At 38.8% G+C, this 16248-nt stretch overlaps 1 protein-coding gene across 3 annotated transcripts in view; it reads left to right on the top strand.

Moving 5' to 3' along the window:
• The window catches only part of MUC4 (mucin 4, cell surface associated), a 73264-nt gene that overhangs the window by 31061 nt on the left and 25955 nt on the right, over positions 1-16248 (top strand). For all 3 annotated transcript variants that reach the window (XM_074214747.1, XM_074214746.1, XM_074214748.1), the window contains exons 5-13: positions 5731-5883; positions 6704-6834; positions 7755-7843; positions 9102-9281; positions 10352-10471; positions 14057-14176; positions 14345-14550; positions 15129-15219; positions 15818-15985. In XM_074214747.1, the coding sequence (XP_074070848.1) occupies positions 5731-5883; positions 6704-6834; positions 7755-7843; positions 9102-9281; positions 10352-10471; positions 14057-14176; positions 14345-14550; positions 15129-15219; positions 15818-15985 (1258 nt within the window). The remainder of the gene's footprint in view (positions 1-5730; positions 5884-6703; positions 6835-7754; positions 7844-9101; positions 9282-10351; positions 10472-14056; positions 14177-14344; positions 14551-15128; positions 15220-15817; positions 15986-16248) is intronic.

Raw genomic sequence — 16248 nt, 5'->3', positions numbered from 1 at the left:
TGGCCCCAGCCCTTAGCACCTCATAATAGGTGATAAATAAATGCTTGCTGGCGTGGTCCTGTCCGCATCCCGGCTTGGGGCGGGTCCGCAGCCCTTGAGTGGGTCGGGGAGGTGAGGGGGTGCGGGTGGGGTGGGGTTGGGGCTCTGGTGGAGCGCGCCATGGCCAGCCAGTCTTCGGGCGTCCAGCAGCTTCTGCAGGCAGAAAAGCGCACTTTAGAGAAGATTGGAGAGGCCCGCAAGCGCAAAATTCAGAGACTGCAGCGAGCCAAGTTAGAAGCCCAGCTTGAGGCGGAGCTGTTCGAACACAAGAGGGAGGCGGAGTATAAGGCTAAGCAGGCTGAGGTCCTTAGCAGCCACAGCACCCAAAACCAGCAATTAGAGAAGGAAACCCAGGAGAAAATAGCCAAGTGCAAGGACATGTACAAGGAGAAAAAGGATGCCGTCGTGACATTCCTGGTGGATTTGGTGCTGAATGTTCAGCCCAAACTCCCCGCCATACCTAGTAGGGGGAAGGAAAAGAATTAGGGGGGGAAAGGAGAAAGAAGGAAAACGAAAGAAATGGAAGGAAAGAAAGAAAGAAAGAAGGAAAGAAAGAAAGAAAGAAAGAAAGAAAGAAAGAAAGAAAGAAAGAAAGAAAGAAAGAAAGAAAGAAAAAATATAGAAAGCAAGTCCAATATTTCATGTTAGTCTTTCAGTTGCCCTACTTGTACAAAGTGAAGTTTTAAGTCATCTTGTAATTATGTGTGGAGACTTCAAAGTACTTGTATATAGTATTCGTTTTAGTATCTCAACCTTGTCCGAAACTAGAGAATCTAGCTACATACATGTTGAAAGTTTATCTGAAGATTTTATATTCCAGCCTCTCACTTCTTACAAGCTCATTTCATAAGTATAGCTTTTCCTGGACATTTTGTTGGTAAACTGAAGAATGCTATATCATTTTTCCTAAGTGATCTTAGTATAAGAAAATTCCTTAAAAGAAGGGAGTTAAACTCAAGGAGAGAAAAAGGAGTTAAAGTAATCCATTCTGTGGAGAATTGAGCTTTCTGTTTTTCATACATGATGATGTTTGTCCTTCATTCTCGAAGTAGGCAAAGATCATGACATCAGGGGAAGTGATGCCATGAAAAGCACATGAATTGGATTTGAGTAGGGGGGACTGTGCTCAGTCATCAGCCTCACTTTCTCCTCTGGAGCCATCTGGGTCCAGTGACTGGATGTGAATCTGGATAATTGGAGATGATCCTGGATGTGAGACAATCAGGGTTAAGTGACTAGCCCAAGGTCACAAGCTAGTTAGTGTCAAGTGTCTGACCAGATTTGAACTCCTGACTTCAAGCCCAGTACTCTAGCACTTCACTTCCTAGCACTCCCTGCCTTTACCCGGACTGCTTCCTTCCCCTAGATTGCTTTCTCTTCTTATTTCTCTTAGAATTTCTAGTTTCAGGGCAGCTAGGTGGCACAGTGGATAGAGTACTGGCCCTGGAGTCAGGAGGACCTGAGTTCAAATGCAACCTCAGACACTTAATAATGACCCAGCTGTGTGGCCTTGGGCAAGCCACTTAACGCCATTGCCTTGCAAAAAAAAAAAAAAAAGAAGAAGTTTAAAAGTATATTCAGTTCTATGTAGGTTTCTCAAGGGCATATTTAATGTAAACATTAAGGAAACCTTGAGAAGTAAATGGGTATCCTTAAAATTGCTCTATCTAGATGGGAGTCATTATAATATTATTGATCCAGCTATTTAGGATCTTTTGAGTTATTTTTGATGGAACAGAACCAGCTGACAGAACTCAGGTACCTAAGAATACCATGATACTATTAGTTCCAGTGTGGTCACTTGAAAGTAAATATTAGTTGTTGGTTTTTTTTGACATCCTTCAACTCAGCTGGGTTTTTTTTTTTTTTGACATCCTTCAACTCAACTGTTCTACAATTTGTCATTTGGGAAGTTATCAGAGTCCAAAGTTGTTGGACACAATTCCCCCCCCACACACACATTAAGCAATGCTCTCAATCTTTCTGACTTTTTCAAAGACTTTTTTACTTTGCATGTCTTATTTTCAAAGTGGTTTCAAGTGTGCTAGATGTCTCAAGCCCGTAAGCAATTTCATGTCACCCTCAAGCATTTAAGTGCCAGCACATATCATGAACCTCCACTTGTTGTTCAGCATTTTATTGAGGCAGGCTCTAAGGTTATAGATAAAAAAAGAACATATCTGTCAACCCTCAGTGAATTCTTAGTCCTCCTCCTTTGTTGTAGTAAAACTTTTTTGAGAGCACTGGCATTTATGGAAGGATTTGAATCAGAGCCACATATTTCTATGCTGACTCTTCCTCCCTTTATTTGGGAAAGGGTTGGCCATCATATTAGCAGCATCTTCATAAATCCTAGGAATTTCAGAATTGGGACACCAGAAGTTTACAAGATTTGATAACTTTAGGTTAACCCATAAGCGTGTATTTTCTGAGCTCAACTCAGTAACTAAGTAATCCTTTGCAACTGTGACCAGGGCCCCACCTATCTTAAAAGGAAAAAAAAAGTCTACCCCAGTCTCAATTGAATGTAGTTTTGCCAATAGGTTGGATAGATCTGGGCCTTAGTTTTTACTGTTATAAGAAACTGTGGTGAAGAAACTCCAATAAATACTAGTCAGCATCTTCATTAGGTTTGATAGTCCTAGTTTATTTGCCAATTGACTTCCCCCCACCCCCACCAAATCTTAGACTTGTAAGAATTGTTTGACCCTGTCTCAAATAGGAGAAACAAGTCAAATCTGTGCATATACAAGCCATTTCCCAATGATATGAATAGGCGGTTTTCATATAATCTCATGAAAAATGTTCTAAATCATTATTGATTAGAGAAATATACATTAAAACCCTGAGGTATCATTTCACACCTGACAGATTGGTTAATGTGACAAAAAAAAAAGAAAATGTTGAATATTGGAGGGAATGTGGAAAAACTGGGACACTAATGCACTGTGGATGGAGTTGTGAACTGATCCAACCATTTTGGAGAGCAATTTGGAACTATGCTCAAAGGGCTATAAAACTGTGTATACCCTTTGATCCAGCTATGCCATTGCTAGCTCTATATCACAAAAGTATCCAAAAAAGAGGGAAAGGATCTATTTATACAAAAATATTTGTACCAGCTCTTTTTGTGATGAATAAGAAATAAAAATCAAAGGGATGCCCATCAATTGATGGATAGTAAAATAAGTTTTGGTAAATGATTATAATAGATTATGATTGTGCTATAAAAATGACAAGCAGGATGATTTTAGAAAAACCTAGAAAGACTTACATGAATTGATGCATAGTGAAATAAACAGAACTAGACAATACTATTTACAGTAACAACAATATTGTTCAATAAAGAATTGTGAATGACTTAGCTATTCTCAGCTGTACAATGATCCAAGACAATCCCAAAGAACTAATTATATTATTATATTATCATATTATTAGCCTTCAGAGAAAGCAAAGCATGCTATTTTTCACTTTGATTTTTTTCCTGTTACCTGACTCTTCTTTTACAAAATATTTAATAAGGAAATGTTTAACATAATTGCATATGTATAATCCATATCTGATTGTTTACCATCTGGGAGAAAGAGAAGAAAAGAGGGAATGATAGAATTTGGAATTCAAAATTTTAAATTCAAATGATAAAAAACTTTAAAAAGAAAAGAAAAATTATTGTTTGATTCATCAAATTTAAATTGGTCTTGCTCACATTTTTACCAATTGCTGTTTTATATATTTTTTTCTTTCATTTCACTTGTCTCCTTTCAAAACACAATCCCCCCTCTCCTGCATGTCCCTGGAGCCTGTTCAGAAATTTTCAACTTTCATGCCTCCTCTCCACTCCCCTTTTCTGCCAAAAATAACTGTGAAGAAAAGGTATTCTGATCTCTTCACCATGATTTTGTACCTCTTTTCATGGTTGCTTTGCTCTTTATTAGACTACAATCTGGCCTATTAAGTTGCCTTCTCTTATAATCAATTTAAATATATATTGACACACAAAAAATACTTGTTAAACTGGATTAACTCTAGTTATTTAATTTAAATTGTTTAATTTTAAAACTCTTTCCTGAAGAATAGGGGAAGTAAGAGGTGATACAGGCAGAAAGTACTATATGAATTGAATAAAAATGTTACTGAGAGTCAAAGACTGGAGAAGCTGTTCCTAGTTGGATTGAAAAGAGAAGGCTTCATGGAGAAGTCAGCATATGAACTGGGCTCTGAAAGACAAATAAGTACTTGTCTCTGTCCCTGTGATGGGCACTAGGAACACAGTTTCAGAGAATCGGTAGGATTTAATTAGAGAGGGTGAGAAAAGAAAAGACATTTAACTAGATCCTTATTGTTGGGGTCCTCTTTGAATCCCAGTTCTGTCCACCTGTTTTTACCTCCCTGTGACTTTGCATAGCTCTGCTTCATTTAAATCCAATTTACTTGCAAGTCATGACATCTTCCCGAGATTATTTCTTCTCCTAGAACAAAGGATAGAACAACTATCTCCCCATGATTCCCAGCTTCCTCCCGTGGGTTAGGGTTCTAATTGATCCTGTGGTCAGAATAAACAATTCATTTCTAAATTGGAAATCCAGAGCTGGGGAAAAGAAGTCAAAGGTCTGAATGTCCTAGTGGAAAGAATACTTGATTGGATGCCAAAAGGCTCCAGCTTAGTACAATAGAGCGCCCCCCCCCCCAAGACAGAGTCAGGGAGATCTGAGTCCAAATCCAGATACTAACTAGCTGCATAACCCTGGACAAATCACTTAAGCTCTGCCTCAGTTTCCTCATCTATAACAGGTTGATGATAATAATATCTCTTTTGTAATGTTTGTCCTTCATTTTCAAAGAAGACCATGACATCAGGGGAGGTGTTGCCATGATAAGTACATGAACTGGATTTGAAATGGGGGCGGGGGGGCTGTGCTAAGTCACCAGTCTCACTTTCTCCTTCAGAGCCATCTAGGTCCAGGTGGCCAGATATGAATCAAGATGACTGGAGATAACCCTGGATGAGGGGCAATCAGGTTTAAATGACTTGCCCAAGGTCACACTGTTAGTTAACAGTCAACTGTCTAGGGGAAGATTTGAACTCCTGTCCTCCTGACTCCAAGGTCAGGGTCACTTTTAATAGGGTGGTCATGAAGACCAACTAATTGTAAAGCACTAGAGTCTGGCATATAGTAGACACTCTATAAATGTTATTATTTCTGAATAAGAGAATGTTAGAATTGGAAGGGTCTTAACATATCTCAACTACTCCCCTTTGTTCTGCCTTACTGCATTCTATAGATTAGGAAATCTTGGGAGATATCTCTTAGTCTTTTTGTGCTTCAGTGTTGCAAAATGAACAGAATAATTCTTAATCTGTTTTGCTCATAGAGGGTGTGAGGTCCATTAAGACTGATTCTGTGAAAGTATACTCTTATACTTTTAGAGGAATTACTAAGAGTAAAAAACAAAGACCTGGTCCCCACTTGTATCAGCATAAATTTCAGGATGGAGTCAAGGAAAGGGATAAAGGTTTGGAAAATATTGAGAAAATTTATTAAAAAGACACAAGTTGATGAAAAATGATGTGAAATTATTTGGGCATGGGGGAGAGGAAGGTAAAGTAGTAGAAGAAACATAGAGGAAGGAAGGATGAGCAACTGCAAAAGATTCTGGATAGGTCTTTCTATTTTCCTCTCTCATTCCTAGGAATACAGTACATTCTATGGAGAAAAAAATGACTTCCTGAAGAAAGTGGAATCTCAGATTCGAAATTTTACCGGTATCCACTTTGAAGCCAGATGGACCTTGAAGATCACATGGGTTAAAGCCCCTCCATACCCAGCCTATAGAATATCTGGGGTAAGTAGAAAAACTCAGAAAGCTCCCTATATAGTCATCTGAAAAGCATTGAAGAGTCTTTCAGCTAGAGGTCTCCCATAGTTCTCCTTAAATAAGAAAGTTACTTAACTCGCTCTTAAAAGTTTTCCAGAGAAAAAGATTCAACCAAAAACTACTTAGTATTCTGGGGAGCCCTTATAGTTGGGAAATTCTTTGCAATGACTAGCCTAAAGTCATTCATTTATTCCAATATTTATTGCAAACCAGTCGTGTATAAGGCATCAAACTAAGAGTATGAGTACCAAGATATACATACAAAATGCTTTAATAAATTTCTTCTCACTGCTGCAATTTTTTATCTTCATTTTAAGTCAAAGGGTGATAGATCAGCATTTTATGTACAATATATCTGAGACTGATCAAGCTTTCCTTTAACTTTCTTTTATTCCTGCTAATAAACTTTGAGCCCTTTAATCATATCCTATAAAACTTCTTTTTAAGTTGTATTATTTGCAATGTTTTCTCAGCTCATGGAAATGAGTTATAAAGAAAGCAATTTCCAGTTTGTAAAGGTGCCCTGAGAGAGCCATGGATGAAAATTTCTCTAAAACCATAAATGTGCTAATGACAAATATATATGTATATACATATGCATATACATTTACATTTACATATACACATATACACATATACACATACACATACACATACACATACACATACACATACACATATACATTTCTCATTATTACTTGTCCTAAAACACTGGGGGCAGTGGTTGGGGATAGAGGGAAGGGTGGTATTTAACATAAATGTCTATATGTTTGCCCCAAACTTCTAGGAAAACACCTTCCAAGCCATCCTCACAACTGATGGAAGCCTTTCTTTTGCCCTGATCCTTTACCAAAATGGTGGGATGCAGTGGACTGTGCCACCAATCTCAGCAGCTGATGCTCTCATAGGCTTCTCCAGGTATCATGGGGAAGATGGCTATTACCATTAATTTCATCTTCAGTTTGTCATACTTGATTCTAAGAAAGGACAGAGAACATCATTTCAGATGGGTAGTATTACTTTCTCCTCACCCACCACTAACATATAAGATGTCTCTTTTTTCCTACTGACTTAAATTCAATGCAGAAAACTTTTATTCGATATTTTCTTTTTTTTTTTAGGTTTTTTTTTTGGCAAGGCAAATGGGGTTAAGTGCAAATGGGGTTAAGTGACTTGCCCAAGGCCACACAGCTAGGTAATTATTAAGTGCCTGCGACTGGATTTGAATCCAGGTACTCCTGACTCCAGGGCCAGTGCTTTATCCACTGCGCCATCTAACCACCCCTGGTATTTTCTACGTGTTAGGCAGTTAACTAGACTCTGGGGACACAGAGACAAAAATAAAATCAGTCCCTCCCCTCAAGGAGCTTCCCTTCTACTGTCGGATACAATATATTCAAATAAGTAAATGTAAAATATATGCCAAGTAAATGGGGCAATAAGGCAAATGCCCTTTATTTTTCTTCCTTTATGCCTTTATTTTTTTTTTTTTTTTGGTTGGAAAGGAGAATGAAAGAGAGAGGTCTGACAAAATGTCTTAGTGAGTTAATTTGAATCCAAAATGCTAGATTAATTACCAAATTGTTCCTTCTCTCCTCTGATTTGCCTTCTAGGATCCCTTTCTGGGAGAGATATAACCAGGTTCAGACTCATTTTTCTGCTGTTTTTCTTCCCTTGGCTCCTGATGAGTGAATTTATACATTTCCCTACCTATATACTTGGATTGTGGGTTAGACTGCTCATACTACCTAGGATAGTGTGTTTTCCACAGAACATGCACAAAATAACCTCTAACATTAGCTGGCACTGCAATCTCAGATTCTCTCCTTTGTTCGCAGGGGAGATGGACATTTCTTCAACGATCCACTAACATCAAGACCCCCAGAAGAGAAATATCGTCCTGATCTGTTCAAAGATTCTAAAACAGGTAATAGAATATCTTCATTTTATTCACACATCTTCAAAAAAATAGCAGACACTAGAGCATATATATATAATTAGCATTTTTGATTCCTAAACCAAACAGCAAGAAATTGCAAAGCTTAAATCTATTTTATAATTCATGATATGAAAATAATATTAGAATTAAGACAAATTCAGTTGATCAGGAAGAGAATTTCTGGTTTCTATCTGGCTTACAGAGAGGTATTGTTAACAAATGTAGTGTTATCTGATAGTTTAACCAATAATTTTTGCTAACCAGGTACTGCATTCAGTTATTTCTTTGTTATTGAGGGAACCCACTGACTTTACTTTAGGTGTTATGGAACAACATTCTATTCATCCCAGCTAAGTTAGAACTCTGTAGCAAGACATATATTTTCCAAGTTCACTATCTTTTGTCACCCCCCCTGCCCTTCCCCTCTTCCAAGTCAATAGGACTTGGACTGCAGGGTATCTTGGTTACCTCTAGAAGGTAACTTTCCCTAGAAGAGCCTCCTTTTAAGGAACCTAGAGTACTTAACAAACATAAAACACTGTAAACTGGTCTCTGTGGGAGGATGGAGTTTAGGGGTGGGGAGGAGAAGGGGCAATGGCACTGTCAATTTCTTCTACATCTTGAATTCATATTGTTCTGTATTTGGAGCTGAAGATCTTTAGCATATGGACTCCAAATTTCTCTGAGATTTTGGCTTATATCTGAATACCCAGTTGTACCATCTGAGAAATGACTGGTGGAAGGATCTCAATCCTAGAGAATTTAGGTTCACATCAAACTCCTAATGCAGAAGATGTACTACAGACTTCCTGACCTATTGATCCTCAGCCTCACCCCTGCCTTGACTTTCTGAGCATTTATCTAAGATATACTGGGGGTAATACTGACATAATCTTCATGTTTACCTCCTGAGGTTCTTGGTAGGCATCACAAAAAAGAAGTATCTTTGTGAGCTTGGACAAGTCATTTAAGCTTCTGGGGACTGAGTTTTCTCATTTCTAAAATAAAAAGATTGGACTAAATGACCTCTGATTTCCCTTCCACTTCTATATCTATGACCTTTATGATACTATAAGAAAACTTCAGGCTGTTCAATAAAGGAAAACAGGACAAAAGACTAGTATGGGAAAGGGACATTTCTTTTTTAACCGTATAAATTGTTGCTAAAAACCCAAAATGAAAACAAAAAATGACTGTGACCTAGACTCAACTTCCCCTCTGTCTCCTTTTCTACCCTCCATTCCAGGTTACAGGGGTTTTCGGATATATAAGTTGCAAGAAGAATGGGAAATCCAACCAAACTACCGCCTTAAGTGTCTACTGTGGCTCAAACAGAACTCAAGGAGTAGAAGCAATTGGAACATGTTTTGTCCTTGCTCCTGGCAGCAGGGTATATGGGACCTTCGATTTCAACCAATGAGAAGAGGTGATACCCTCACCATCCATCATTCTCCCTTTCCTTCTCTCTTCCCCAGTCCTTCTTACCATAGCTTCTTTGCTCTGCCGTGAGTTCCCAGTTCCTCCCAAAGAATTTAAGCTAAATTATTTTCAAAGAAAAAAAAACACTAATGTTGTACTCTGGGTTTAGACACAAATCTGGCAGAAATGGTTTGTTTTCACATTATTCTAAAACTGAGCATTTCTACTTTAGTGAGAAATACCCAAATTGACCTCCCCATCCTGCTCCCCATGCCATTGAGCAATTTGAAGCAACATTTATAGGAATCTTGAATAAGAAAAATAGTCATAATATGATAAAATACAGTTTGTGATGAACCTTCACTTAATCTTCTCCAAAGACTATCCAATTTTTTCTTTGACTACTAACCTCACAATTTCTATAGTGAACAACATCCTAATCCCTTGGTGGAGGTGGGGGGTAGAAGAGGGTGCTGTGGGTCATAACTTTTAACCCTTTAGTAAATGGGGAAGTCAATGATCTTAATTAGAAATATAGGATTTCTTGTTCTAACTTTGGTTACTGTCCTTAACCCATTTTTCTCAGATCTTAACTTTTGTTCTTGACCTTTTATATACTTTCCTAAAGGGAAAAGTCTGGAAAAGGACTTTAGATTTGAGAAATATTTATTTCTTAATATTTTCAGTTGAAGGGGTGGCTAGGTGGCACAGTGTGATAAAGCACCGGCCCTGGATTCAGGAGTACCTGGGTTCAAATCCAGTCTCAGACACTTAATAATTACCTAGCTGTGTGACCTTGGGAAAGCCACTTAACCCCATTTGCCTTGCAAAAAAACCCCTAAAATATATATATATATATATATATATATATATATATATTTAGTTGAACTAAAAAGATTTTTTTTAAATTTATTTCCATACTTTCTTACTTTCCAAGCCTACCAATCTTTCCCCATTCCCAAATCTTCAGGGAAGTAGGATCTAGGAATGATTTGGGATCTATGCTTGCTACCCAATCCTCATTCTCATCAAAATCTCCCAGAAGTGGGATTTGAGCAGAGCTGGGGTTTATTATAGGTTGGACCAATGAAAGGCAGCTCTGCAGCTTTTCTTCCTGGCGTGGGGGCATCTGCTGTGTGTATGGCATCTGGGGAGAGCTTCGTGATGGCTGGATTGTCCAGGACCCTTGGAACCTTGGTGAGTATGCCTTCTCTGATCTTACCAGATCTTCTCCAACTGCATATTTATTTCTTCCTTGCAAACCACTGCTCTTCCCAAGTAGATTCTATTCATGTACTTCAAAGATAGAGCTTTCTATCTTTCTAGCTCCTTGCCCTTTCATCCTTACCTATCATCAGCTCAGAACCAGGAAACAAAGAAGGAAGGAAGGAAGGAAGGAAGGAAGGAAGGAAGGAAGGAAGGAAGGAAGGAAGGAAGGAAGGAAAAAGAAAGAGAAAGAGAAAGAGAAAAAGTAAGAAGGAAGGAAAAAAGGGAGGGGGGGAAAGAAAGGAATGGGGAAAAAGGAAGGAGAAAAGGAAGGAAAAAAGTATGGCGAGGCAAGGAAGGAAGGAAGTAAGAGTCTTCCCATTCTAGAGAGCCTACTGCCTTATGAGTTCAGAGGGGAAAATTAGAGTCAATCTTGGGTCATTTCCAAGAATTTCCTCAGCCTGGAGCTATTCTATCATGGAGTCAGTTCTCTGATAATCTCATATTTTAGATTATAAGATTCCTGGGTACTTAATAAATGATTATTGATTGATTGGTTTCTATGTTCAATAACTCAATGAGCCATTTTAAAAAATGTAGAGCATCACAAACTGATTTGTTTTGTGACAACCAAACTTTTTACAAACATAAAAAAGTGTTAAAAGGGAAAATAATAGAAACAGCTGACAAGTATATAAAATTTAAAACTCTTTACAAATATTATCTAATTTGATCTTCATAATCATGCTGTACCATAAATACTATCTTTAAAATTCCATTTTGCAAGGGGCGGCTAGGTGGCACAGTGGATAAAGCACCAGCCCTGGAGTCAGGAGTACCTGGGTTCTAATCCAGTCTCAGACACTTAATAATTACCTAGATGTGTGGCCTTGGGCAAGCCACTTAACCCCATTTGCCTTGCAAAAACCTAAAAAAAAAATCACTTATCCTTTAAAATTAGTGGCTTGGACTTGCTGGCCTTTGAGTTCCTCTCCAAATCTGTTTCAAGAATCCCAACTAAGCAAATTGCCTGTAGTTCTGTGATGTTAATTATCTGAAGGCAGTATTTGAACCTAGGTCTTCCTAACCCCAAATCTGACAATGTTGCTATAATATCCTGATTACTCTAAAATAAATACCTCTAGATTTATTTTAAATTTGTAACAATTAATATATTTTGAATTGTTTTTATAGTAAAGGTTACCGCAGGGTACAAACTCTGGCTCTAGAAGTCTTGTACTTAAATCCTGCCTCTGATAGTACCTGTATGAGTTTGGTCAATTCATTTCACTTTCCTGGGTCTAAGGTTCCACATCTGTAAAATGAAGGAGTTTGGACTTCATGTTCTCTTAGGATCTGTGTGTTTCGTATATGGCCTAGAAAGGGGTAGGTACCCACTTAAGGTGAACTATATCTGCCTTCTCACAAGCTTCAAGGAGAATGAAAGCAAATGAATTGTAACCATGAAAGTCAAGGCTCCATGTTTTATAAAGAAAATGTTTAAAGTTGGCAAAGTTTGTTTCAGAATTTATTTCCTCCAATCCTTTATTGACCTGGCCATCACCCTAGGATCAGGTCTTTCTAAAGGCCCAATCAGCATTACTATTTACCTATATAGAGAGAAAGAATTAGCAAACCACTCCAGTGGTCTGTCAAAAAAACCTCAAATGGTTCACAAAGAGTCTGACATGCCTGAAAAATGAGAGGAGAGGGAAAGGACAGAAATATGGGGGAAAGTCAGCTCTTCAATCAATAACACTTAGCTGCCCAGTCAGGTTTGACTAGACTATATAAATTATACTGTTCTGATTTATCAAAGACTTGAGAATTCATTGATTAGGGTCCTTGTTTCCATTAACAGATAACAATCCTTTTACAATTTAGTTGATCTCCAGTAGTTATTTGACTGACAAATTTATCACACAGAGACCAATTTGCTGATGAGCTTCACTAAATGTAACTGAATATATTCCTGGAAAAAGATCCATGACCAGGCCTATATTCCAAACATTTTCAGCATATTTGGAGTGAAAGAGCTTGTGTTCCCTTGGCATACCCCATAAAGACCTTCTCTCATCTCCATGCCACAAGGACGAGACAGATGAGGACTTTGGTGGACATACTAACCATAAGTTATTGTTGTATAGTACTTTCTATTAAATGAATGGCACAGTTCATAGGGTGCCAAGCCTAGAATTAGGAAGACTCATCTCCTTGAGTTCAAATCTGGTCTAAGATACTTCCTAGCTGTGTGAACCTAGACAAGTCATTCAACACTATTTGCCTCAGTTTTCTCATCTGTTAAATGAGCTGGAAAAGGAAATGGCAAGCCATTCCTTTGCCAAGAAAACCCCAAATGGTATCATGAAGAGTCAGACATGATTGAAATGACTCAATATCAACAAATGTAATCATAATAATAATAGTAATGTATCTAAATAATAAGCCATTAATGATTCAAATGATGAGAACTCCAGACCATATAACAGATCAATGAGGGAAATATTTTAAGAGAGTTGGTCTGAGCAGTCAAATTCATTTCCTTTGTTGCTCACTACCAGTTCAATATCACAAACAACATAATGTATTCTCCCTGAGAACTTTCCCTTCTTTCAATCAACAGGCATTTACTACTCCTAAATGGAAAACACTGTATTTGTTGCTAGAGATACAAGCACAAAGAATGAACCAATTTCTACTCACAGAGCTTACATTCTAATGGGGAAGACAAACACATACCAAAATATCTATAGAATAAAGAAAATAAGAAATAGAGATAAAGTGTGTTCAATGGGAGGCAGTTTGGGAGGGAAGACAGCAGTAGTTAGGTGAATCAGAACTGCATCATAAAGGAAGGGGTTGGGGAGAGACAGAAATGACAAGTAGAAAAGCAAGGTTGTAGGAAATAGAGGGGAACATTTTTTTTTTCAAGGCAATGGGGTTAAGTGGCTTGCCCAAGGCCACACCGCTAGATAATTATTAAGCGTCTGAGGTCGGATTTGAACTCAGGTACTCCTGACTCCAAGGCAGGTGCTCTATTCACTGTGCCACCTAGCCACCCCTGAGGGGAGCATTTAAGAAACACACCAGTTTCTCTGAATTACAGAATATGGATGGAAGTAGTGCTCAATGAGCCCAAAAAGATAGATTGGGGCTAGGTGGTATAACGCTTAAAAGATAAAGAAGGAAGTATATATTTTATCCTCAAGGCAATAGGAAACTTCTGGAGTTGACAGAGTAGGGTAGTTTACTTTAAAGAGTACCTGGATTCAAATTAATTGGAATAGAACTCTGGCTTGGTCATTTAGTTTTTATGTGACTTTAAGTAAGTCGTTCTTGGCCCTCCTTTCTTCACTAGATGAACTCTTCTTGGACTAGATTGAGGTATCTTCCAACTCCAAATGCTATGAACCCTCAATAATATTAGGTTTTCCTATTTTATCCGTGCTTTGGGCTGACAGGTAGGAAATGGTGTTCAGAGATGGTGTCATGAATTTACTTAGACTCAAACCTGATCTCTTCTCTCTTGGATTCTCCAATTACTTCATTTCCCCTTCAACAAATTGTTCTCAACAGACCAAGAAAAGGAGGCTCAAAACTGGTGCTGCCGGTGGAATAACAAGCCCTTCTTGTGTTACCTGTACCAGCAGAAGAGACCTCCAGTCAGCTGTATTGGGTATAGGCCCCCTCGACCTGGTAAGGCTTCTGGGCTCTGGCCAAAGGGGTTGGGGCTAAGGAATATCATTGAGACAGTGGAACCACTTGAAGTCAGGACAGGGGAGGAGGCCACAGATAGGCTCTTCACCCTACCTACTCCCATGTCCTTGTATTATCACACTAATGTGCTCTCCCCAACTTTTCCAGCCTGGATGTTTGGAGATCCCCATATCACTACTCTGGATGGTTTTAACTACACTTTCAATGGATTGGGAGACTTTCTGCTGGTTCAAGCCAAAGATGGAAATTCATCTTTCCTGTTGCATGGTCGGACAGCTAAGATGGAGTCAGCCCTTGCAACCAAATTTGTTGCCTTTGCTGCTCACTACCAGGCCAACGATATAAATAACACAGTGAGTGAGACAGAATCTCCCCACAGATAACTCTCTCAGGTTCCTCTAGCCCACAGGAACCTCTCATGAAAGAAAATAGCTCAGTAGAGAGGAGAAGGCAATGGAGAAGGAAGGGAAGAAGGGGAAAGGGAGAAGAAGAGAAAGGGGGAGAATGTCCAGCATTTGGATGGCTGGATTCTATTTATGAATGGGGCTCCATGTATGACAATGGGAAATAAAAGATAGATAGAAAACATTTCAATAACTTTAAGATTTGCAAATCACTATACATATTATCTCATTTGATTCCCACTATGAAATAGTTGCTATTATTATAATACTCATTTTAGACTTGAGAAAACTGAATCGGAAAAATGTCAGATAACTTGCCCAGGGTCACACAGCTATGTAAGTAAGTATCTGAGGCAGGACTGGGACCAGCACCTTCCTGACTCCAATACCAATACCAATGCCTGACTCTAATTACTTATTGCATCATCTAGCTGCCCCAGCCCTTTTCTGAATTTCAAGTTTCATCTTCTTGTGGGCTATATGACTCTAGTTGGACAGGACTTTTAACACTTTCAATTTCCTTTCAGGTTCATTGGTTTCTTACACCTAATGATACCATCCAGGTTCTACTCAATAACCAGAGTGTGACTTTTAACACCCAGAGTGACTTTTCAGAAGGTAAGAGAGGGATCACCTCTCTCCTCCTTCTCTGGGATAGGACAAAGTAAGCTGGTTATGATAGAAAGGAAAGAAAGAAGGAAGGAAGGAAGGAAGGAAGGAAGGAAGGAAGGAAGGAAGGAAGGAAGGAAGGAAGGAAGGAAGGAAGGAAGGGAGGGAGGGAGGGAGGGAGGGAGGGAGGAAGGAAGGAAGGAAGGAAGGAAGGAAGGAAGGAAGGAAGGAAGGAAGGAAGGAAGGAAGGAAGGGAAAGAAGGGAAAAAAGGAAGGGGGGGGGAGAAGAAACAAATGAAAGAAGGAATCTACTTCCAGTGCTCAACTGTTCTATCTACCTCAATATGCTAACAAAGGAGTGCTAAAAGTGTTTCATTTTTCATGTCTTTTGAGGACATATACAAACTCATCTAGGAGGAATGAAATATTGGGGACACTTGGTGTAAAACTATATTAGTTAGGACTAGGACTGCTATAATAACTTCTCCTTTGTTAAAGACTCTTTGGATGTCCCCCAGTCTGGTTTCAAGGTTTTCCTTTGCTTCATCATTGAGTCTCATTCTTCCCAGACTCAACTGACTTTTTTGTTTGTTTCCCAATATTCTAGGTGAAAAGATATATAATTCCTCTGGAATTAGATTGATTCAAAAGGACACTATCATTTCTGCCAGCTTTGATGGGACCGTGATAGTCTCTGTGCAGGCATTAGCCAACATTCTGCAAGCTGTTACCAACCTGCCAGAAGAGTATCAAAACCACACTGAGGGCCTTTTGGGTAAGGGGCAGAGAACACAGTCCCTTAGGTTGGGTAAAGACTTGAAATAATAGAAGTGGAGGAAAATAGGATTTGCTATGCTCAATAGAATTCCCATCATAGTAGCTCTCTAAACCAGATGGCATAAAAAGGTGATCTGACTTTAATAGTGTACAATTGCTCTGTGGGCTTGAAGACAAGGTCCAAGAAGAAAGTCATTAACCCTGGTGTTGCTGATGCTGTCAATGGAGGGAATTCCTACTTTCTACATATTGTGAAGCTGT

This window comes from Macrotis lagotis, chromosome 1, assembly GCF_037893015.1.
Source record: "Macrotis lagotis isolate mMagLag1 chromosome 1, bilby.v1.9.chrom.fasta, whole genome shotgun sequence".
NCBI classification, from domain to species: Eukaryota; Metazoa; Chordata; class Mammalia; order Peramelemorphia; family Peramelidae; genus Macrotis; species Macrotis lagotis.
The sequence above is the reverse complement of the archived record's forward strand: the minus strand, read 5'-3'. Positions and strand labels throughout refer to the sequence as shown.